The sequence below is a fragment of the Parus major genome, chromosome 3 (assembly GCF_001522545.3).
Source record: "Parus major isolate Abel chromosome 3, Parus_major1.1, whole genome shotgun sequence".
NCBI lineage: Eukaryota > Metazoa > Chordata > Aves > Passeriformes > Paridae > Parus > Parus major.
Genome location: NC_031770.1, coordinates 39940813 through 39965849, shown reverse-complemented (window position 1 = coordinate 39965849; position 25037 = coordinate 39940813). Strand labels below are relative to the sequence as shown.

At 38.8% G+C, this 25037-nt stretch overlaps 1 protein-coding gene and 1 long non-coding RNA gene across 4 annotated transcripts in view; one reads left to right on the top strand and one right to left on the bottom strand.

Annotated features, from left to right (window-relative positions):
- The window catches only part of LOC107202396, a 36476-nt gene extending 24431 nt beyond the window's left edge, over positions 1-12045 (top strand). The window contains exons 3-5 of the long non-coding RNA XR_004496341.1: positions 1893-2002; positions 9766-9903; positions 11957-12045. This is a non-coding gene — a long non-coding RNA (uncharacterized LOC107202396). The remainder of the gene's footprint in view (positions 1-1892; positions 2003-9765; positions 9904-11956) is intronic.
- KIF25 (kinesin family member 25) overlaps positions 1-24613 on the bottom strand; it is a 41296-nt gene extending 16683 nt beyond the window's left edge. For 2 of the 3 annotated variants that reach the window (XM_015623110.2, XM_033512648.1), the window contains exons 1-9: positions 24435-24613; positions 23658-23723; positions 19485-19601; positions 17489-17627; positions 12635-12738; positions 11341-11429; positions 9808-9850; positions 5965-6032; positions 880-954 (exon numbers count right to left, since the gene is read on the bottom strand). In XM_015623110.2, the coding sequence (XP_015478596.1) occupies positions 880-954; positions 5965-6032; positions 9808-9850; positions 11341-11429; positions 12635-12738; positions 17489-17627; positions 19485-19601; positions 23658-23723; positions 24435-24512 (779 nt within the window). In that variant the 5' untranslated portion in view covers positions 24513-24613. Of the gene's footprint in view, positions 1-879; positions 955-5964; positions 6033-9807; positions 9851-11340; positions 11430-12634; positions 12739-17488; positions 17628-19484; positions 19602-23657; positions 23724-23864; positions 24347-24434 lie in introns of those variants that run through there. The other variant, XM_015623113.3, reaches the window with a different exon arrangement.
- Positions 24614-25037: the final 424 nt, after the last annotated feature.

Below are 25037 nucleotides of genomic sequence, written 5' to 3'. Positions count from 1 at the left end.
AGGAGCCTTGCAAACTTCAGTGTGCAGGCTGCTGGGAACAAGGATTGCCACTGTTCAACTATGGCACTGTGAATGGAAAGGGACTGTTTTTTCCTTTAAAGGGAGCAAAAGGTCCGTGACAACCCTACCATATAATTAAGTGGTATTGGAACAGGGATGAAAAAAAAGCAGAAAGGAAGTTATGTATAAAACTTGGTTCAAGCTTCAAGGATTGTAACAATATGCACATCAAAGCTTCTTTGCAAGAGTAGCTTAAGTTGGCTCAGTACTTATGAAAAATCACACTTTATGAGCTTCAGTAGCTAGAAGTAATTTCATGTGTTTGTTAGTGCTTATTACTGATCAGTTTTGTATTCAAACCAGAATTCTGTTTTACTCCAGTGCCTGAAGGAGCAGTAGAATGACTGAGAATGCTCAGTTCTGGTTCAACCAGGAATCAATCACCCCACCTCCTATGGCCTGTGCTGGACAAAAAACCAGAACAGAGAGTGGCCCTGGCAGGCTTTTTTGTTGACAGTTAACACACTGTTGGAAAAAATGTATCTTACAATGTCTGCAACTGGACAAGTTTTAAAACGTAACCTAAAGAACACAAAGCAGAAAGATTAGAAGCATCAGTTTGACAGAAGCAGATCAGAGGAAAAAAGTGGGGTTTTTTATTTTTATGAGTTTGTCGGTTCTGCTAAATTTTGTAAACTGCATTTTCACTGTTTATAAAGGGGAACAACATTCACTTGGTGCTGAGTAGAAAGGAAACAGGAAAATGGAACTGCAAAGCCATAAAATTTGACTAGATCATCATTATTTAAGTTTTTTTTTAAATTGAATAATCAATAGATTACTGTGCTTTAGCTTTCTTTCTGCAACCTTTTAACTTACCCATCCAGGAGAGATGTTAGCAAAGGGGCCACATCTGCAAATACTGCATCTTGAGACTCCAAATCATTGTAAACTCTGAGGAACAAAGTGCAATGATTAACCAAAGAAGAAATATAAATGCTGTCACAAGAACACAGACTATAGAAACTGTAGGCCAGTGATAAAATCTGGGACCTGCTGACATTTGTGTGTCAGAGAATTGAAAATTAGAACTCTAAAGTTCTCTCACATATTTTGGGAGCAGCTGTTGTGTGTTTTGAGGAGAACACATAGGTGCACCCTTGTGGATTTCTGAGTTCATCCTAAACCTCCTGCCTGACCCTCTGACACACAGTCTTTTTTTAGGCTGTACTGGATCCCTGTAACCTCCCACCTACTAGAATGTCAAATAGCCCTGCTGCCCGGACTTCCTGTGTGTCACGTTATGGAAGACATGGTCAGGTTGTACTACCCCTTAGATTAGATGTGGGTAAAGTTTGGGGGAGAAAAAAAAAAAAAAAAAAGAGCTACAAGAGACTGCAAACTTGCTGAGGACTTGTCTCAGAAGACTCAGTGGAACAGCAGAAATTAGAATGCTCCTGAAGGTCATATTTAAGCATTATCTTTGTGAGCAGTATCAGTCAAGGTATTTCTATCCCCAACCCTGATGAGCTACCTACTCTGAAATCAACACTTTTAACTAAAGAGAAGACTTTATTTTACATAATGATGTGGAGTACAGACCTTTTTAAACAGAGCGGAAGACAATTAAATTGCATGAGTTATTCCACCTCTTAGAAAAGAAAAATGACAGTTCAGTACTTGGACCAATACAATGATGCCTAAAACAACTCTATATGTTTTTTGAGTGTGAGGAGAAAAAATCCCCAACAGTTACCTTCAAATAAATCTTTACTCCAACCCTTTCAGGTTTGTACAACATAAAATCAAAACCTGAAAATAGGAAATAATCAAAGAGAGGAAATTCTGATCATAAAAACATGGATATCCTAATTCATTAATTTCTTCTGTAGCACACCAAAAATGTGTCTTCCCCAAGATTACAGCCTTCAGCATCCATCGTTTATACAAGATGAACGGAATCTAAAACATGAATGTCATTATCCACAGTTAAATATTTGAGGTATGAATGTTTATCTTTTTTTAAAATTTCCTTTTCTGGTATATTTCTGTGGGGGTGTTTTTGTTGTTTGTTTTGTTGTTTTGGGTTTTTTTGGTTGTTTGTTTTGTTGTTTTTTTTTGGTCTAGCTCTGTTTTCCAATAGGTGATATATGCTCTTTATAGCTCGCAGCAAAATGACTAATTAGGAATTAGAAATTTTGGTAGCAGCAAACATTACAAAGTAAAGTCACTTCTCTGTGTATAGAGTACACTTCACTTAACAATATCCTACAGATTGTACAGGATACTACACGGTTAACTGAAAAAAGACAAAGTGTGCTCTTCAGCATTTACTCAAGCCTCTTTGTATACCTGACCATGATCTGTCTGGTACAGTCTATAGACTACACAAAAAGAGTTTTTGTATTCATGCTCTCCATAAATAAGATTATACAGAGGGATCACTGATAAACAGACGCAGAACTGGAGCCAATGCACTGGACTCAGCATTTTTCCTGACAACACCCAGAGGAGGGAGCAAGAAACAATATGGCGGCCAGAGACACAATAATTCATCTCTGTGCTTTATCCAAATCCTTAAAAGCTCTATACTGGCCTCAAAACTGAAATATGAGTTGAATCTCTGTTTCAAAAAAAAATATTATTAGAATTAGCATTCAGTTTCTTTCTGTATCTTGCTAAATTCTTGGCCCAGAGCAACATCCTGTGGCAATGTGTTCCACAGACTAATTGTAAGCTGCATGAAAATGTACCCTTTTTAATCAGGAAAGGAGCACTTGTCTGGCTTGATAGTCAAATACTGCTTGTATTGCCATTCCACTGATGTGCCATCATAGTGCACTGAGAAACCAACAAACATGCAGCGATGTGGCACAGTTCAGACTGGGAGGACACAGGCACTGAATACTCTGTCCCTGCTTTGGATGCACATGAGCACATGCTTCAGTAAACTTTACACATCCAAACTGCAAGGTCAATATAAAAGAGCAAAAGCACTTCCAAACACTTTTCTCTGCTTCATCTGTCATCTGCAATTGATGAAATAGTCATTAGCAACCAGTTCTCCATCTTAACTAACTAGGTCTCTAACTCAGTGTGTGCAGAAATATTTTTTTCTTTGCACATCAAAGCATCTCAGAACTACTACACAAATTAAAAAAAATAATAATAAAAAAAAATACTAAGAAAGGCATTTTAAGGATTAATGCATTCACAGTTGATGACATTTGTTGTCTGAGAAAGCAAACACATTCCTACTAGCCACAACCCAGGTTAGAATCAATCAGTCTTAGCAGTTCATTAAGTAGAATCACAGAATCAATTAGCTTGGAAAAGGCCTCCAAGGCCATCATGTCCAACCTTTGACTGAACCGCCACCTTGCCAACCAACCCATAGCAGTAGGTGTCACATCCAGTCTTTCCTTGAACGCTTCCAGGGATGGTGACTCCACCACCTCCCTGAGCAGCCTGCTAAAGCACCCTTTCTGTGAAGAAAATCTTCCTGGTGTCCAACCTGCACACAGGCTGGACACACACTGAAGCCCTAGTGCAGCCTGAGGCCATTTCTTCCAAGTACAGCCACAGCTGAGGTCAGTACAGCTGTGTCAGGGTCAAGCTCCAGTAGCTGATCCGAGGAAAGGCATGTGATTCCATGTTACAGTAACTACTCAAATATTTACTCAACTTCCTAAAGGGGTTTTACTGGCACTACTTAGCTGCTGTGGTTCAAATGCTATCCATACTGAAATAAAGTGGTTTAAAGTAGTCTTGAACTAGTTTATGCTACACTGTAACCACAGCCTTGGCTGAAGCATGGACACCCACTTCATTAGCTATCTGAAACTATGAAAGATGCTGCAAATCCAAAGAATCTCTTTCTAAAACCCCATGTATTTTTATCAGAATGATAGACTTGCCCCTGTGTACTGATTAATGTGAATTTCACATTGAAAATTTTGAGCTTCCTTTTTATTTTGCTAACTGATTTGCCAATAAAATTATAAAAGCGTAACATGTTGAAAGCTGGAATTTTCTTCCTGAGTTGAAATCAAATATTTTGACATTTATTAGTTCCATAAAACATTGCTAAAAAAATAAACATTTTAGAGTTCATATGAAACATATGCTTTTCTGTTTATATAAAAATAGCTGCACTGGGACACTAAAAAAACATTCCTGGAGAAGTGCATTCTTTGGGGGATTTACATTTTTTAACCCTTTTCCTGATTACCAGGATCTATACCACATTTCCAGAATCACAGCACCTCTGGAGTCCTGTGGCAATACCATTAACTGTGCTGCTCCACAGAGTTGAATTCCAGCATTATTCTGTGTTTACTTCAGCTGGTATGGCTGGGTTAGGTACAACTGAAGAGTGAAAGGAATTACTTTGAGTAGCTTAGCAACATGTGAGGGGGCCTTGTACCTTAAGAGATCTCATATGCCTTGAATCCAAGAAGTCCTATAATCTGTGGGACCAGTAAAGCTTCCCCAGGATCTGCATTATCTCAGGGCTTTTCAGGTGGCTGGTGGTGTAGGCTTGGTGACCTACATGACAGCAGTCCTCTCTATCCTGTGAGTAGAAAACTGAAGCATTTTGAGGAACGCATTGAGGAAAGGGCCAACAAGTAATAATGTTTAGCAAACCTACAGGAATTTTGGCTGAACAGGCTCAGACACTAAGTTTAAACCAGGACAGATAATTCATGCTGGGTACATCTGACTTCAAATCAAGTTTTGCCTTCAAGCAAGGAAGCATGAAATTGTTCTGTATTCTGTTTCCAGAGGGTTTTGCATCATGGTTCCTGAGTCATTGCAATATTTAGGTGCAAAGTTTGCATTAGAAAGAGGAATTAGGTTAAAAATTTGTATTTCCTCATTTAAAGAGTTCTCACTATATTATTTAACTCCTCAATCCTGTTTTCAGCGGTCCAGGTCAGCACCATTTCGAGAGAACAGAAGGCACCCTTCAGCCTAACTCCCAGAAGTTTTCTGTCTCACTGGCAGTGACTCTGGTGTCTCATTAAAGCCCTTATCACAAATGGTGCATTCAAAATCCAGTCCATCTCTGTGGATTTTTGAGCATCTAATACGGAAAGTAGTCACACTATAGCCTTTCCCTTGGGGAGCACTGATTCCCATGCCACTGCTCTGCCTTGCTGTCTCTGGTCAGGCTGTTCAAACATCAACTCATACAAGCTCTCAGTCCAGTTTCCGACAAAGTCATGCCCTATGTCTAATGCTGAAATCTTGCAATCCGCCTCACTTCATAGAACCATAATTGTCTGGGTTTTAAGGAACCTTTAAAGGTCACCAAGTCCAATCTCCCTACACTGAGCAGGGACATCAACTAGATCAGGTTGCTCAGAGTCCCATGTCACCTGACCTCTGATGTTTCCAGGAATCTGATATCTAGTCTCTCTCTGGGAAACCTATTCCAGCATTTCACCGCATTCATTTTGAAAATATTCTTCCTTATACTGAGTCTCAAGTGACCCTATTTTAGTTTAAAACCATTTAAAACCTGTTCCTATTGCAACAGGCCCTACTAAAAAGTTTGGCCCCATTTTCTTATGAGCTCCCTTTAGGTACTGGAAGGCAAACAACACTTCCTTACTTTTAAAACATTCTGCTACCTTGCAACATTGCAAGGATCAGGACAGCTACTCAGATTATGAAAAGAGTCAGGTAAGTTTCTATACAGGTTTCAAGCTTAGCTGTATCAGTAGTCTTTATTGAGAGAGAAGACTGTTGTCTATTCCGTGAAATGCATTTTTCTGTCCTGGGAAGAATAAAATTATCACATTTAATAAACCCCAAGAGTTTTCCCTTCTGCCTCCTCTGCTCAAAAAACCTTCCCAAAAAGAGCATTACCCTCTAGCTAATGCCTACTAAAAAATTAGTCTTCACTACACAAATCTTCCAGCAATTCAGATTTCCAGAATGCTACACAGGACTACCCACCTGTCAAACTGAAAAGTCTTGTTTACTGAGGCATGACCAGGACGACTACACTTGACAAGGACGGTTTCCTAAGAGAAGAAAGCAAATTATCTGTAGTTAATATCACAGGCACACACAAAACCAAATGTGCATCAATCCTAATCAGATATCAGGTGACAGCTTTAAGGATCATGAAGTCCAAGGCCTTTCTCCAGCAGCCAATTCATGAAGCTTTAGAGCACGTATAATGCAGTGAAGTTACAAAACTGTAAGAAAGGTTCTCAAAACCCATTCCGATTATTAAACAACAACCAACACAAAACATGCACTTAAGTTCAAGAGAAAGATCCAAACCCTTACCTGAACTTTTTATTGGACCTAGAAAGTCACAGCCAAGTAAATGCAAGCTCCCCAACTACCACTACAGGCACAAAAAAAATTGCAAAACAGAGCTCTTTTTTCATTGTTGGGCAAATTTTCACAGTGCCTTTTCAGATTGATTTCATAGATAGCTCTACCTAGAACTAAGCAGAAGATGCACATTTTATTAAATAACATTCTAGTCCACAACTAAGAGACAGAGCTGCACTACAACAATCTGTAGAATTCCATGAGTTTTTAGTGGAATCCACTTTCCAGATGAGTTATACAGTAACTTTGTAAGTCTGGCAAATATGTAAGCAGCTCTTTAAACTATTACCAGAGTACAATCACAGCAGTCTGATGTGGCTTAGCTAGTAAATTCTGTGCTCTTCTGCTCGTCATGGCAAATGTTCCTTAATTGCTGAGAAAAGCAAAGAAAAAAGATATGGGGGCTTACAACAACTTGGGTGGAAGCTCTCCAGCACACAAAATATTTCATCAAATTCAAGGAGATTTTATAGCTTACTAACCTAACCTGTGGTTACATTACTACATTTGATGGGAGTGCTGAAATTCCTAATGTGCTTCAGACAGGTAGGCTGGAGTGCTGAACTAGTGGCCTTCAAATGAGTATTGCCACAGACTGAAGTTATAAAGAGCTGAGCAAATAACAATCACATAACAGTATGTCCAGCATGTAAAAGGCTAATAAAAATCACATTTGTCCTTTATGAGTATTTCTACCTCTATGGAGACGAGAAATGTGTAATTATCAAACTAATAATGACTAAACACTTACTCTACAGAATAGGCTATGTTACCCACCCCAGTACTGGCAAATTTAGCTGAGTACAGATGTCAGTACAGCACTGCTACAAAATGGCCTGACACTAAAATTCTAATAGGATCAGTAACCAACAGAACCCAGGGGAAGGAAAAAGGAAAAAAACTGAAAAATATAGAGAATGACAGAACACATTTCTGATTTGGATACCAAATTTGCTTGCAGACCAGCTTTCTCCAAGTGAAAGTGAGAAATAAGAAAAAAAAAAAAACTATTTGCATAACACAGAAACAAAGGAATTGACTGTTAATAGGCAGAAGTTTCATATGAGCATTTGTAATGACCACATCCAGTCAGGTTTTGAAGATCTCTCAAGATGGAGATCCAGACCCTCTCTGGACAACCTGTGCCAGTGTTTGACTACCCTCACAGCTTCTTCTCATGTTTAGGCTGAATTTCCCGTATTTCAGATTGCACTCATTCCCCCTAGGGCTGTCACCACCAGAAAGAGTCTGTGCATTCAGGACCTCCTCATCCGCTCAACTCCTCAGGTAGTGATAATACCAGCACTGTTCAGTTTCCTAATCTGTGTGGAGTGGTTCAACCTGATCTGTGGTGTGTACTCACTCTCCACAGTTATTGCACAGCAAGCTTCAGACAGTTGTTAATGTTATGTTGAGAAGCTGAGCATACACAAGACAGCAAAAAGAAAACTTCAAAAATCTTCAACTCAAAAACTGAAATGCAATACTGTTCTGTACATCTAGTAAAATCTGAAGGCTTTTTTAGACTTAAAATCAGAATAATATTTCTCTAGACAAGATAAACAATATGTTGGAAAAGACCATATGTCTTAAGAATGATATGAATTTCTAAACAAATAAACAAAACAAAAAAAAAACCCATTCAGACTAAATGTAAGTCATGTAGCTTCTATGGATCTGGTTCTCAAATGTGGCTCTGCTTTCTAACACAGTCATGGCAAATAACTTCCTGGTTATGCTACACACAAAAGTATTTTCAGGAAAAAAATCTGGAGAGACGGTCATGACCTAAAAAGCAAAACTAATAAATTCAGCATCTCTTCCACTTACAGTGTTCCTTCACCTTGATCTAAAATTTCCTTTAAATCATTGTCTGGGAAATGGTTAACTTGTTTCCAGAAATACAATAATTGACTGTGTTGCAGCTAAAAGCTCAGTAACAAGTCAAGCCTGATATTTTAATCTGAAAATTGCACATTTATTCGAGCCACAAGCATAACAGCTTCAGTTGTTAACCCCAAAGCAAACAGGCAATAAACATTGTTTTCCTTCACTTTTTTAAGATTAGTCTAAATCGACTGCTTTTTGTAAGAAGGATTCTTGCAACATTTTTTTTTCTTCTTAAAGATAAATTCAGGTTAAGAAACAAACAAAAAGACTTCAGGTGTTTGATCAAAACTGGGAAGTATTTTAACTAAATAAATGTCAAGGCAAACCAATAAAACATTTGAAGTCTATGTTATGTTTTCCAAAACAGTATTTTGCAAATTTGATTTCTCAATCAAGCCCGTGCTTATATTTATATTCCTGAAATATTTCATAAGATTAACATATTAAAGGTCAGTCTTTCATACAAACTAAAACTCATAAATTGGCAAGTAAGTAAGCAGATACTGCCTTGCCGGTATAACACATCAATAGTGTAATAAATCAGATATCTATATGAAATAATCTAAAACCTAAATATTGCCTAACTTCCTCCTTATGCAATAAAATTTAATGGGTCAGAAATGGCTGCAGTATTTTATAGTACAATAAATGTGCCAGCATATCCAGAATACTATGTCTACTATTACAGATCCCTGTTTTTTATCTCCTGACATATTTACTCTGTCTTCATCTCTTTATGAGCTCCATTAGTTACCTAGTTGCACACATATAGATATAGATATGGATGTATATATAATTATCCATATAATGCAAGAGAGATCTGCCTAATGAAACTATAATTTGGGAGATTTAAATGCATAACATCCTGTAGGTCAATTCAGCATTATTTTAAGCACTACACTATAAAAGAGAATTTGGCTCATCACCATGTAAGTAACAGTGAGCAGCTGAGTAAGAACCATGGGAGCTATGAAAATTAAAACCCAAGTTGATACTTTGACCTTAGCTCACACTGCTGCACCTTTTTAAATTTTATATCTTGGTAAATGGCTTCAATTAATGCTGGAATGTCATTTGGATTTGCAACCTCAATGACCATTCTTCCTCCAATGGATCTAAGCCAGAATACTTTAATATGCTTGACTGCAGCACCACATAGGCTGCTGTGGTTCATGAGGTATCAGATTTCTGTCCTAATGTGTTAGCTGTGTTGCAATAGTAAAATTTGAAAAAGGCCTGACATATTTTTAGAAATAGCTACAGCACATACAAGTGGCTCAAAGGGACTGACAGCAGGCAGTCAGCAGCAGTTTGACTGCTGCAACTATTCAACCTCCAGTTAGAAGACAGCTGCCCCAGCAGAATCTCCAAGCTATTACTGCTACAAAGAGTCAGGATGAAAATGGCACAAAACACCTGCTATTGCACCCATGAGCAATCAAATCTGAGTACCACATGAGCCTGTTGTTTTAGTTTTTTTCAAACTCATGATTCTCCTGCCCCTCTTGTTTCCTCTTCTAGTATCTATGAATGTGCTGTTGAATTCCACCATCAAATACTCACATCATCAGCTGCATATGCCGCTTTTTCTGAAAAGTTTCTTTGCCTGTAAGGGAAGAAAAAAACATCAATAGGGGAAAAAGAGGCAGCTTTCAAACCGTAAGTGTTCCACTTAGCTGAGAAAAAACAATGTTTCAAGTGTCTGTTAACTGCACACTGTCTGAAGAGTACCTTTCAGAATTGCCACTATTATTGTACCCTATGTACACACTAACACTGCAGTTAATTTTGAATAAAGAACAAATTAAAGTGCAATCAAGCAAAATAATCTGCTTTTAGAAAAGACATTTAGAACAAACCAAATTAAGATGAATGCACGTGCAAGCCATTCTATTATTTTGAGATTGTTGCATGAGCTCATAACAAGAGGCTTTGACTTTAGAAAATTCAAGTGAAAATCACCTTCCTTTCAGGTATTTGTCCTGATTTTGAATCCGTAATTAGTCCAAACACTGACTGGGATTACTGAAGGGTGTAAATCTATTTATGTGTGCAAGTTTTTGGAGAATCAATCCATAGTTTTACAGACAGTCTTATTTAAATTATTTTTTGATACATTAAGAAAAGTTACCCTTGACAATTGTTTGTTTGGCCCAGTCCATCCTGTTTTACACTGCAAGTCAGTACCTGATTGCACTATTTCATATTGCAACAAAAAAGTGAGTGGGTTCCTTCCCAGGTATGCCAAGCACAGGTTAATGCAAGTTTCAACTTCAGGCTTCTGAAATATCTTGTCTGTTATTTTTGACATTGTTTTAATTAAAATAATCCTTTTTTATGTAAGATTTGCCAAAAATTCATAAACATTAAAACACTGAATGTACTCTCTTAGAATTACCAGGCAGTAAAAAAAAAGCCCCAAATCAGCTATTTAGTGATAAAGCCAATGATAACGTTACCAGTTTCTAGCCACCCACCTAGTTTTCCCCTTCTTTCTTTCTTTGTATACATTTCAATCCCTACTTTCTTTCATGTTAGTCATCTATGGAGAATTCAGCCTGTTAAGCAGATACTTGCATCTAATCCCTCTTTTCCTTTTGGATCTTGGAATGTTTTGACACATCAGTTACTGTAAACATTTTATAAATTAGGGATGCAGAGCCAAATTAGACTGAACTGGAATCACCAATGTTTGTGGTGACAGCCAGGGTGTTCTATAGCATTACAAAACAACTGTAATGCTGAGTGTTTCTCTACCCACGACTTTTGGCAGCTCTCACATTACTGCATCCCAGAATTTGTATAGGATAGTGAATACACTCTAAACTGATTGCAGCTGTGTTACTTCTGCCAAGCCAAGGATAATCCTGGCTTGGCAGAACAACTATGGCTTTCTATTGAGATGGACATACTTTTAGGCAGGGGGATGAATGGCTAGAGCCAATTTAGCAGGAGAAAGAAAACAGCAATTGTCTCCCCACACACATAAAACCAGAAAAATCAAGGACAAAGTTGTTCTCACATAAACATAACTATTGTATTCTCTGTATTTGAATTATGAGTCAGATAGGATCTAACACAACCAGAAGAGATTACCTGTCTTGTGATAGCGAATGTCCAGCAGCATCATCAAAAGGTAGCAACGGTCGAATCCTGCAATGAACTCTGATATTTCCTCTCAGTTCCTGGGATAAGAATATTAATCTGTATTTAACACAAGTTACTGGAGAGGATAAATACACTGAAATTTGTCAAACAGATATGAAAATGTTTAAGAAAGCCAGTGTTTACCACATCATAGACCTAGACTCTGTGGGGAGAAACACAGAATCAATATAATTTGTATTAGTAAGGTAGGAGAAAGTACTTGAGGAAGTATGAGCATTGTATAGCCCTCTCCAGCTCACATGGACAAAAAAAACCAACCTCTGAGCCATTTTTCCCTTCCCCTCTTTTTTTTCCTTCCTCCTTACTTGAGCTTTTGCAGCTCAATAATACCTGTATTAACTGAACAGACAACATTATACACTCCATTTCTCTTCCACCAGTCCTGAGGAAGATGAGGAATATAAAAAATGTTGTATATTTTCCTCTCCACTGTGTTCCTACATGATTAAAAAGCCAGTACCTGATTTTTCAACTCTAGACCATTTTAGACTTATCTCTTCCATTTTGTTAGTGATCAGTTCTCATTTTTTATGACTGAACATAGCTTGCCTGTGAGGACTACTGACCACCAGTATTAACACCCCATTGCTCTGGAGAATACCCTTTCAGTAAACTGCAACACAAGGCAAAATTTAGAAGGTAAGTACTTTTTAACTAAGAGATTCATTGTCCCAGGTAGAAAAACTTGAAAAAAATTTGTTTGAAGGAGGCTTGTGTTTCTAAAAATCAGATCCTGAATCAGGAAACCCAAAACTAGTCATTTTTAAGGATGGGAAGAAGAGTTAATTTAAAGTACAAATAGGAAAAAATTAAGCCCAAATGATCCATCACTAATGGCTGAGCAGCTAGAGATTAGAGATTTGGAAAAATAAAAGATGACTACTTTGCAATAAAAGTTAATAATTTTAAGAATTTTAAACCAATTTCAGAAGCTGCAAATTTAGAGAAGAGGATGAAGAAACTCAACTTTTGTCCACTACTCAAAATGGATAACACTCATTAGGGCAATAGGTCACATGAGTGCATTTGGAAAATCTTATGTAAAAAGAAAGGGGAGGTTTATTATAAGACAAATGTGCCTCAGCAAATAAATACATCATGTATAGACAGCTGGGACAAGTGATATATCCATGTGAAGTATATTCTTCACTTATATTGGTGAGGAAAATATGGGAGGAATTTCAACAAAATAACCCAGTGTTGTGTTATTAAACATACTTACAATTAAGCTGTTATGTAAAGCCTTCCTCTTCTGCTTTTCTTTCTCATATCTCTCTGTCACTTCTTGTAGAGACTGCTCAAGATCAAAAGCTTTTATCTGAAACACTAGAAGAAAGCAGTTTCAGAGCTATAAACTCCATGACTTTCCAGAAGTAATTGTCCAGTAGCACCTCATGAAATGTAAGCACAAACCTTCTCAACTTTCACCAAATTTCAGTTAGAAGGGTTAGCTTCTGATTTACTAGACAGCTATGAAATTTCCATCATGGTTCTTGCTATGTGAAGCTACAAATAATTACCACAAGCACACGTGTGAAGGCTTGAAAAGCAGTCATAATGTAAGATATTTACAGGCAGTTCAAATGTGTCAGTTTAGTTAGAGTGATGTTACCTGCCAGCAAAGCCTGAAACCTCCACTTGAAGCAGCCTGCTGCGACATGGGGCTGCCACTTGCAAGGCTCATACCACATCTACACCTATTAAACTCATGTGGGCTAACTTTACAAGAAGTTAACCTGTCATTTATCCTCAGCCTCACTTACAGTGCTACTGATCCTTTACAACAGTTGTAAGGCTCCCCTTTAAGATAGGTCCATTACTCCATGAGGAATTCACAGGAAAAATGGATCATTTGAAGCCTAGGAAGTCTCTTTCACCAAACTGAGAAGACTTTTACGGGTCATTACAAAAGCCTTCTAACTTCACAAATGGTTTTATTTCAGCCCAATTACATTAACAGTCAGCAGGCCTAAAAGAAACACACAGCCCAGAAGACATGTGACTGTAAACTTGTGTAAAAAGCAAGCTTTTAGGAACTCCAGTAGGAAATCAGTATCCCCAGCAATAAGTGAGAAGTTTGGAGATGCAGAGTATCAAGCAGTCAAAACCAGGATCTGAGAGCTGAATTAGCAGGATGGTCACCAGCCTCAGAGTGTGCTACCTTGCAGAACAAGGAACAACCTTTGTATCTCAGCATGGTCACACATACAATTCAATCTTTCTGGTACTAAAAATCAGATAATTTCAGGGGACATTTGTATACACTAGAGATTTCTCAGATTATTTTTTTTTTAATACCCATGTAGTTCACCTCCAGCTCACAGTGTTCCTCCACAAGTGCATGCATGCAGGGGAAGCATGATGTTAACAGCTGGGGAATCAATGTTTAGGACTTTCACTATGAAAAACCCTTCTCTCGCATCCAGCATGTGGAGTAACACTAACATGCTTTGGTTTGGAGACCCTCATACAAATGTATTACCATAAATTTTCAAAAGGGACACTTACAGTCACTGATCCCTAAACATACTGTAAATTTTAAAACACAAGATTAGATAACACTGATTATTTAAGTAATCTCCACAATAAGTATCTTCATTTACATATATGCATTCACACACTTTAAGTTCTTTAAGTCTCTTAAATAAGCAGTAAGGTAAAGCAATAGATGTTTAAGGTACCCTTCCATCATTCCAGTACTAAAAGAAACAGTCTCCTAACGCATAAATTATTTCTGAACTTCTATTTTTTTATGTAAGTAGAGATATGCAGTTACAAATAAAAACACTCATTTAACATTTTCCTAGTTTCCTGCTTGGCATCAGATGCAAGCTATACAGGAGTTACATTTTCATCCTTAACTTAGGGACAGACATTGGGTACATCTGTTTTCAAATACTAATAACACACTCTTCATTAGGCAAGAGAAGTAGTCACCACATGAACGCAGCCTTTACAGACTTCCTTTTTCCCCATCCTTTGCCCATTTCATTGATCTATATAGAAATTTTCTGGGAGCTGGGAATGCCAGCACTTTTTCTGTTTAAATGTTACCAATTACAAGAACATCTCTCTAACAGTTGTGATGTCTTGCAAGCATATTCAGGACTGTAACCTTTACAGTCTTTCCTTTAATTGACAGTCCCAGAGTTTTTTATTCCCTCTCTTTAAGTGCTGCACTGGACATTCTGCTGTCCTCATGCAACTGTTTCCTCAGTCACACAAAGGTCTAAAAGCAATCTTTCCTTCTGAGCAAATTCTGTCCTGGATAAGCTCCCTGATCTATTCTGCATGTGGTTTCACAAAGAGTTACATGAACATAACAGAAAGGTCCATAACAAGGAGATGACAAACAGGAGTTGCATAACCTAGCACAGACACAGCACATCTGAGATATGGATGTGTTCCTATCATTCCCTGGGGTTTTTAATGTTTCTTGCCAGTCTAGAGTCCATTTTAAAAAAGAGATTAACCTGATCATGTCTTCTAGGACATATTGTAGCTATGATGCAATAGACTTAATACCAAAATTTCTTTTGAATTCAGCTGTATTTTATATTTCACACTGTAACATTATTTTTAGCATGGCCTGTTGTAATAGGTCAAAGGTTAATGGTTTTAAACTAGAAGAGGGTCGATTTGCATTAGCAATAAGAAAGGGTTTTTACAATGTGGGTGGTGAAACACTGGGACAGGTTGTGCAGAGAGGTGGTGGATTCCCCATCCCTGGAAACATTCGAGGTCTGGTTAGGTGGGCCTCTGAGAACCTGATCTCGTTGAAGATGTCCCTAATTGCTGCAGGGGAAATGAAAATAGATGACCTTTCAAGATCTCTTCCAAACCATTCTATGGATTATTCTTTGGGCTGCTACAGTATTTCTGTAGCTGGATCCAAGGTCCCTCTCCTGCTTCCCTACTCCAGGCTAAGGGAAATGCTCTGAAAAGGCAGCTGAGCTGGTGAAAATCACCTGTGGAGTTGAAGATAAAAGATGATTGTACTTCACATTCTACCAATACAAGTAATTAGCACAGTGCAGAGCTCAGCTTTCTCCAGCAAAAGCTAAGCACATAGGTGCTAACAAAGTCGGACTTACATGTCCATGCTACCAACATGGACAAAATGGGAAAGCTCCTTTTTTAATCTTCTCCAGCCCAGAGAGGAAGTGTCTCAGAACTGCAAATTTCCTCTTTCTGATAATATCTGCATGGTGAAATAATCTGAAAACTAATCTTAAATTTTTATGAATTCCTACCTTTTCAAAAATCTGCTGAACTACTGTCTCAGTTGTATCATTTGCAGTTTGGTGGCCAATATTTTTAGCAAAAATTATAGCAGCTTTATCCATCAGGGAAACAGGCCTATAACAAAAGAATCATGAGCACTTCTTTCTCTTATGAATTGCTACTGCTTAAATTCCAGTGGGAAAGGTGGCAGTAGCCTGGCTTTCAGATTGTGAATAAATATTTCTAAGCAAAGGACTACTCAGTTATTATAAGAAAGTTTTATAGTTTTTGCATGTCAACTACAACCTTGAAATTTACCTACTCAAATGCTTCTTCTGTAATTTTCTCCCTTGTTTTCAATCTCTATTCTAAGATTAAACTGGTAATATATACTGTCTCCAGAATATATACTTAGGGCTTTCTGTCTACAAAAGATTACATGTAATTTAAGGACAGCAATTCCAACGGTCATATTTAACCTTAACAATAGAATCTCCATCTGAAACACTTGACAGAGAACTGGAAACCAGCCAAATTCAAACAAAAGTCATCCACCAAAGTACCAACACACTATTTTGTTATATTAAGGAAGCTTCTCCTCCTTATGATTTCAAAGAACAATACACCAGGAAGTGCAAATTGAGGACAGTCAATGCAATTTTGCCAGGCCTCCAAAGGAATACTTATTATTTATTTACAGCATAATAGCTCAAGTGCCAAATTCAATCTCATATCTGTTCATTTAGCCACCTGCTTCAATGAGAGAAAAGTTTACTTTTTAGATAAAGTTGATTTTCAGCTTTGGGGATTTTTTCTTTGATGGAGCATTTTCTCTACAAGAATAACATAGTAATCAAATTTTAATTATAACTTAGTACTTAACATACAGAAATAAATTATGTAAACACCCACCCAAGAGTGCTGTTTGTTGCTATTGACATGAGGAGTCCCATCGGAACCAAATCAGTCCCAAAATGAAATATCTCAAGGAAAGAAAATGTTCCTTTTAAATGGCAACACATGGGTATCAGACCATCACGAAGGGTCTCAGATTGTAAATTTGTACATTTGCTGCACCTCACCAGGCTGCTCCACGTCCAACAATTTAAGCATTGCATGTGTCATTTAATTCTCAGGCCTGGTACGAGCTTCACCAGAACCAAGGATACTGAAAGCAGGTGCAGAAATCCACACTATGGGATCCAGGTGTAGGATCAATGCACTTAATCCTCAGTGATGAGGGCACCAGTGCACTGGCTCTCCTTCCTATGTATACATGAACAAGGAAGTACCTGAATTCCAAAACAGCAGTCCATGTGCTGTTAGTATCTACAGTCCAGCAGATGCAACTGGATTTTTTTTTTTGAAGCTGTTTTTTAGTTTTGTTTTGTTGGGGTTTTTTGGATAAATACATAGAAATATTAAAAATCAAGTCTATCCTAATTTCAGGCAGTATTTTCATAAAACTCTGAAATCAGCCAAGTCCTTTCCTGGTACAGTCAAAAGCTGACAATTTTCAGCTTCATAAAGAAATGCATTCTTTATTCAGCTCTTCTAAAATACCCAAGATAAGCCTGAGAACTTCAGTTTAAAAATGTTACAGCAGAGCCAACTTAGCAGCAGTCTAATAGCAGCTGTAATCCACACAAAAGACAAAAATCCTAATTATCAGTCATAACCTCTGCAGATTCTCCTAATGCTTCAGATCTCCTTGATGATTTAATGTCAAACAAGTGCTGCAGTTTCACTGACACATTACTCAAAAATCAAACTCAACTTTTTAATGTTAGTAACATTGAACAATTACATGGTTGATACTACATGTTTGAAATCTAAGTGCAATGAGCCTTACTTTGCATTGCTTCATTCTGCAGCTGTATCCCCTGGACTGCTACCAGAACTTGGTAAAGACAAGTCTTGCTTTGACGTTGGAAGTCTTTTGAAAGTTCAAGAGCAAATGAATGAAGACTCTTCAGGTCTTGCTTAAGCCTCTTCTCAGCAAGGAGAAAAATACGTTATAAAAACACAGAACCAGCAGTTAAGAAGAATCAATATAACAACACAAATTATTATGGTGAGACACCACAGGCAGGAAGAACCTTCTCCTTGATGGAAGGAAGCCATCAGGAGTATATCCTTCAGTATGTTTAGAGAACAATCCTGAAAAACATTTAGCAATGCAATTTCTTCAAAGTTTCACCAATACTTCATGGATCCTTATACTTTTATCACACCTATTTTGACCGTAACACAACCTCAGGTATAACCAAGTAGCTTTGTTATTTCATCACACAAAAATAAGTGTGAGTGAGCATGTGTGGGCTCTGTCCACTTTTAAGTCATATCCAGAATTAGCAACGAAACATTGTGATCCATATATCCCTTACTACTCTCATTTTCCACACTTCGATCAGAAGGTATTTGCTAGGATTCACTCAAGACATTTCTTGTAGAGGCTAGCTTTATGTCTTCTTATGAGAACGGATATATTTTGAAAATATCAGAAACTGATGTTAGAAAAGTATTTGTATTATGGAAGTAAGATACATGATAAGACTTATAAATGTTTATAAGATCAGCCTATATTCACTTACAAGTCCACCTAAATAAAAACAAATTGACCTGATTTTAGGGTTAGTAAAATTCTTGATATCCAAGTCCTGAAATGGACATGTAAAGCCATCTCTAAGGTAAACTTAACTATACCTTATGTCATAGAAACCCTGTGGTATTTCATCGTCAGCCTGTGTTACAAAGCGTTACATATTCTGTAACATTTTATTTTTTCTAATTGTGGTGCTGACCTTGAATTAATTAATTAATTTCAATGATAAAAAGACAATCTAAACTAAAGGGACAAAATCATTGCATTTCTCATTTTCAAAAGCCACACAGTGGAAATGGGAAAGAGTATTTTTTTGTTATTATGGGTATAGGATGACTGTTCATCTAGACTTTTATTTAGAGAGCTTTGCTCCCTCCTAGTATTCATTGACATCTGATAGTTTACTACTTCAATCCACTGGTATTGCATCACAAGCAGTTCTGCCATTCTAGCTAACCAAAAATGAAAAATACCACCACAAAGTTTACAAAGCAGAACCACTGTTATTAGAATAAAACAGTATAGTTACATTGGAAGGGACCTAGTCCAACAATGCTACAGTGAAACTGCATCCTTCTGTCTGTTAATAACCAGATTTTTTCCTGAGATACTTGCCAGTCATTTTATGTAGGCATTCAGTGCTGCCCTGAGAAAAGCTGACATTTGGTAGCATCCCTAGAAGGAACTCACTACTCTACCTAGTAACTTCACAAATAAGTACTTCAACAAAGGTAAATATTATGGTATTGGCACGAGGAGAACAGTTTCAGACTCTCTGATACAAAATTAAAACCTGAGTAAGCATACAGCAAACTACTCTTCTTGTGAGATCTGCCGGAGAACTCGGTAATCAGAGGAGCACTCAAATGCTTTTTAACCAGGTAGGCAAATCATTTTAAAGTATATCACAATTACTATTTCTAGGGATGGCTGTATGACAGTCAAATGGGGAACTGTAAAGTTTTGATTACAAAAATATCTATATCAGGTATGAATAGCACCCTATATGTAAGATCCTGGAGCTCCGGAGCATCCACTTTTACCAGCCTCTCAGTTCAGTTTGCAACCTGTAACACCAAAACCAGTATGAAATCTGTTACACCTCACTGTAAGCTCTGTTGTGAATACTATAAAGCCACAGATCAGGTTCATATCACACCATTTTCTGGGGTTTACTATATTTGATAAGCATGTAAATGTTTAGGGCATTGATTATTTCTATGTTACATCTAAATGCCTTTACCTTTATTGCTCCATGCAGCTGGGTTACAAGAAAACTCCTCTGCAATTTCATCTGTTGGCCATGAGCAGCATAAAGCTGCAATACTTCATCAGTGCTTCTTCCAGCCAACCCTTGATACTATTTTTAAAAAAAAACAAACATAAAAAAAATCATAAAAAAATCACTTAAGACACTCATGTTTCCTACTGCATTCTGTCCCCTTTTTCTCTGTAAATATTTGTATTTCAACTATCTGATTACATAGGATGTTGCCAATACTTAATTTCTTTGTTTTTACCTTTTTCTGAGTCATGTGAAGAATCACTTCATGGTAACACAGGCCAGCATCACAAAATTCTACTTTCTTAGGATCGTAAACCTGAGCACCAGATTACTAAAATGCTTTTGCAGTACCTAAACCCTCTTACTTATGCTTAAGTTGGATCTAAAGGGTTAAAACTGTCCCTTCACTTAGGGAAAAGGGCTGGTTACACAGCTGGATTAAGTGTCTCTGGAAACTAGACTTAATGCAGAAAGCACTGTGGAAGGACATGAAACAACAAAGACAAACATACACATGTTAACTGCTGAAGTCCTGAAGTAGCTGGTAATACACAGCCCCCTGCTTTTGCCCCCTGACAACACCAACTCCACTGCAATCAGTAGGGCTGCAATGGTGCCAAGCTGGGCCAACAAAACTCCACTCTGGGTCTTCAGAGATCACAGCAACCAAACCAATTTTTAAAGGTTGTGGAGAAAAATGCTTTCTAACAGTGTAAAATTACCTATTATGCAAAAGCAATTGTTATGGCCATCTTGGGAATTTTTTGAGGTGTCGAAATCAAAAGGAAAATAGAAATAATGCAACTTTAAATATTTGCATGAATGCATGAATGCAAAAAGAGTCATCTTGATAGAGACTCCTTGTGAAATTCTGCAATATGGAGGAATCTGTATTACACTAAAAAATGCAGTCTTGTAATTTTCTGACAGTCCTGGTGCTTAAAACGAGCTGCAACCTCGTTATCTATTTTCCCCTACCACCATCTATCATTCCTTAACCACTACCAATTGCCTCTTCCTCTATTTCTGAAATGCACTTGTCTCTTGAAAAGACTTATTTCCTACTTTATTCACACCATATATTCTGTGACTGCAATTCCCTGTTATTTAAATTACCAAAGCATAGACAGTACAATAAGACATGAAAGAGCTAAATCTACTCACACAATGCATTTGATTAAATTCTAATCATCTGATAAGAATAGGTAAAAAGCAAGCATTTAATTGCAATTTAACTATAGGCTATATCAGCAAAAACAGTACAACATCCTGGAGCTGTTAGGATAAAGAAAGATTGTGCTTTCAAAAGAAAAGCACTTATTGAAACCAGTATTTCCATGTGGCTTTTTCACCTTTACAAAGCATAAATCTTCTATTTACACATCCAAGTGGAAGCTCTGTACACCATCTTAGCACCACCTTAGCACATGATAGAAATATATATTACATATATATAGTGTATTATAGTGTATATTACACATATATAGTACACATACAACCTATAATAGAAGCATAATAGAAAAAGTTCTTGCAAGAAAGAGCAGGGTTTTTTTTTGTTGTTTTTTTAATTGCTACAGGCTTTAAACTCCCAGATATTGAGACTGATTCTACACAGTATTTAGATGTGAAAGTCTAAGGATTTTCAAGACTCACATTTCTCAGATGCAATCTTTACAAACAGTTTCACAAAAATGCACATGAGTAGTGTACCAGAATTAGCATCTCTAATCACACGCGAGAAGTTAAGCATATGTAAATAAGCAATTGCAATGCTCAAGCCTTGTTGTTAAGTAAGCTTAGGGTAGTTACAACCTCCTTTTAGCACCTAATCTGCACCATCTGCACACATTCCCCTTGACCCTCCACATTTCTCATCACTAAGATAAAAGCTAAAAGGTCGATGCTACTGTCATGGCATCACTTCCACTATCAAGTTCATCTTTATTGCAAATGTTGCCTTGATTTTGGGATTTTTTTCCACTAAAATAGTTTTAACATTCACCAGAGTTGTTCATAGGCCAGCACTTGCAAACCTGTACTTGAGTGTAGCAGCAAAAATTGGACTAAACATCTTTATAGTCAACTTTGTTCTAAGTGGAACTGAAACTGATCTACTCAACAGTAGATCAGTTCTCCAAAGTGAAATCTCAGTTTTACAATCAGATCCATTCTGGCAGACCTGGCTTTATGCAAAGAAGGCTGCAGGGTCAGGACCTCAAAGACTGCTAATAAAAGCAAGGGTTATGCAGGTAGATAAACAGACTTCCAAACAGGAAAAAGCAGAGCAAGAGGAAGAAAAAAATCTGACTTCCTATGCTCAGTAACAACCCCTCCAGTATGCTGCTGGGATAACAATATACCAGGCTGCAGAACACAGGAGAAGTGCTGAAATTCATCACTGTCTCAAGGACAAAAGCAAAGGTCTGTAGCAGGAGATAACATTTTAATAAGACTGATGCAACCTATAGACAAATGTTTACACTGCAAATCCTAACTTATGGCAATCCTCGTAAGTTTGTCTCCAAAGCTTCCCAACTCACTCCAGCCAAAATGAATCCAATTAGCTTTTACAAGTTAAGAATGAGACCTCTGTTAACCCTAGTCCCTGTGACTGAACTTGTTACAGCTCAATCACTCAGGCAGCTCCACAGGCAGATCGGAAGGATCAGGGATAGACAGTCAAGGGCAGTAGCTTTTCTCACCAGCATAGCTGGTAGAATATTAGGACACAAGGTGCAAGATCGCACAACCTTAAATGATACTATCTTCTGTGAGTATTGTTCTTAATAGAAAGTCTTCAATTAAGGAAAAACTATTTCATAGGTATCAGTTCAGCTCATATTTTCAGGCTGCTGGGGCAAATTAACCAAGAAGAGGCAAATGTTTAAAGTGTATTTTAATAACTGCCTGAATCAGTGCAAGAACCATCAGTCCAAGGTTAATTGCAAAGGATTTCATATGACATTGTTTCTGACTGATGGTGGTAACACTGCCCATACTCCTTGTGTGTCTATAGGTGTCCATTTCTTCCAGCACAGTTTTCAATAAAATGAAGCAGTGCTCTATTTCAAAAACAAGGCTTCATTCTCTAATACACAGGCAACTTCTTCCTACATCTGATATCCCTTACTGACTAGAATAATTTATTTCTTGTGCTTGTGAGGATAAAAAATAATCAGCTGAAATACTTAAGGCTTTCAAAGCGTATTGTAAAGCAGAACAAAGACAATAAAAACATTTCCTCAGAATAAATTAGTGTTATTCTGTATACCTAGAAAAACTCATTTCAGATATACCACCTGTTTCCAGTTAGACTTTGAAAAATGTTAAGCCCACTTTTATCCATGGGTGTTAGCAAACCCAGAGGGAGGGCAAATGGCTTCCCTGAGGTTACCCAACCAGTTAATGTTTCAGCCCAGATTAGAAACTCTTGGCCAACAGTTTGTTTCGCCACTAATACTCACAGCTGGCTCTGCTCTAGCAGCCCAGATCTATAGTCAAAATTCTTTAAATCTCTGAAATCCCCCTTTTGAAGGCCCCAAACATTATCACAGGCTGCTCCTTATTTCAGTGAGGATCTAGGAATAACCTATACTTCTGTAGAAGGACAGAACGCAATGAGGGCATCCAGCTGTTGCTGTATGCTCCGCAACAAGGCATACGTGCAACAATACCAGTACTATAAACACACAGCTGGGCACCCCTGGTAAGTCTACTCCTAATGAAATGTCTCTCCTGCACTCTGTGAACAGTTCTTTTCTAAGCACCATCCCAATTGTGTCTAAAAAATATTCCTGAAAAATCAGCCATCGTCTTTTAGACAAATACATTCCCTGTAAGAAGAAAGAAATTCTTCATATTTAATGCTTCCAGAGTCATTCCCTCAGTTCAGCTTTCTGGATTTAAAACAAAAGCAAATATTTAAATTCAAGCTGACTTCTAGTTACTTAATCAGCCTATCATTACTGCTACCACTCATGATTTTGAAAAGGAGATGCTGAGCGTTAAACTGTTCCTAGATTTTCCCAACTGGTAAAGAGGGGAAAAACCTGAAAAGAGGAAGGCAGATTTCAGTGTCTTTTTTTTCTATTTCCACATGAATTCTTTTTGAAAAAATTAAACAACAATCACCTCTGCAAGTTTTAGATGAAGAGCGGCATTTTCAGTTTCCAGGACAACTATTCTTTCTTCTTTGGCCTAAGGAAGAAAACCCACACAAATGCACAAAAATTAAAATGAAAAAAAAAAAATGAGTCAGATTAATATTGTTTCATTATGATAGCCTTTATGACCATATTCCACTGTTTCTCAGACTTCTGAGATCAATGGATTACCTACCCCCAACTCCTAATTACAATATTTGTATATGAGCATGCAAAAGTTAGGATGAACTCTTAATATTCCTTTATTTCTCTATTTTCTGTTATGATGCTGTACACAATTTGAAGCTCTTTTGCTTTGCGAAGCCGCCTCCTCCTGTCATTTCCCAAAGCCGTGGTCCTTAGAAAAGCACTGTTTTATTTATTTATACATAAGCAGCAAAGCTTCCATTTCCAAGGCAGCACTATTTAGAGGTCTCCGAAGGTGTGGCAGCCCGACGCTCCCTCAGCACAGGGGCGCCTCCCGAGAGCGCTGAGCGCCTGCCCGGCCCGGCGGCGGGGCCGGAGGGAAGGAGAGCTGCTCGCTGCTCTGACACTACTTCTATCCCAGCCCCAGCTGGAGCAGGCTCACTCCAACACGTGGGGGCCCCGCAGGCCCTCACACACGGCGGGGTTCGGGACGCCCGCCTTAGAAAGGAGCGGGATTCGGGAGCGTCCTCCAGGCCCTCCCGCTCGGCGGCCGAGGCGCGGCCCCGCAGCACGTGCCCGCCCGTAGGCCCCGCCCCCGCCCCGCCCCTCGCCCCCTCACGCGCAACCGCTGCTCCAGCTGCCGCAGACGCTGCGCCCACACGGAACCCGGGTCGAGCCCGCGGCGCGGCCGCATCATCTTCCCCGGTCCCGCGCCGAGGCGGAGCGAGAACTCCCCGGCTCCGGCACCGGCTCCGGCGGGGATTTAACCCGGGACGCGTCTGGGGCGGTAGCGCGGCTGTCATGGCGACAGGCCCGCCCCTTCCCCGCCCAGCGCCCTGCGCTGCCATTGGCTGAGCGAGCGAATGCCGCCGCCTGCCAGCCACGCCCTATCCCTGAGGGGCAGAGCGGCCAACCAATCGGAGAGCAGAGAGCGGGAACGGGGCGGGGCCACGGCCATGGCCTGTGGAGAGCGCCCCCCGCAGGGAGGCTGGGCAGGGAAGGGGTGTGCTGTCCTTGGGGCCTGGGCATCCCTCCGGCTGCAGCGCCCCGTGGGACAAGTGACCTCGGAGCTCCATACCCATTATCCAGGGGGCGTGGGCATCCCTCCGGCTGCAGCTTCCCGATCTCAGAGACCAAGGCCAAGGATTAGGGCAGGGTGTGCAGGAATGGAAGGAAAGCCTGGAGCTCCTGAGGCTGGTTTGAGGTTAGCCGGTTCCTGGGC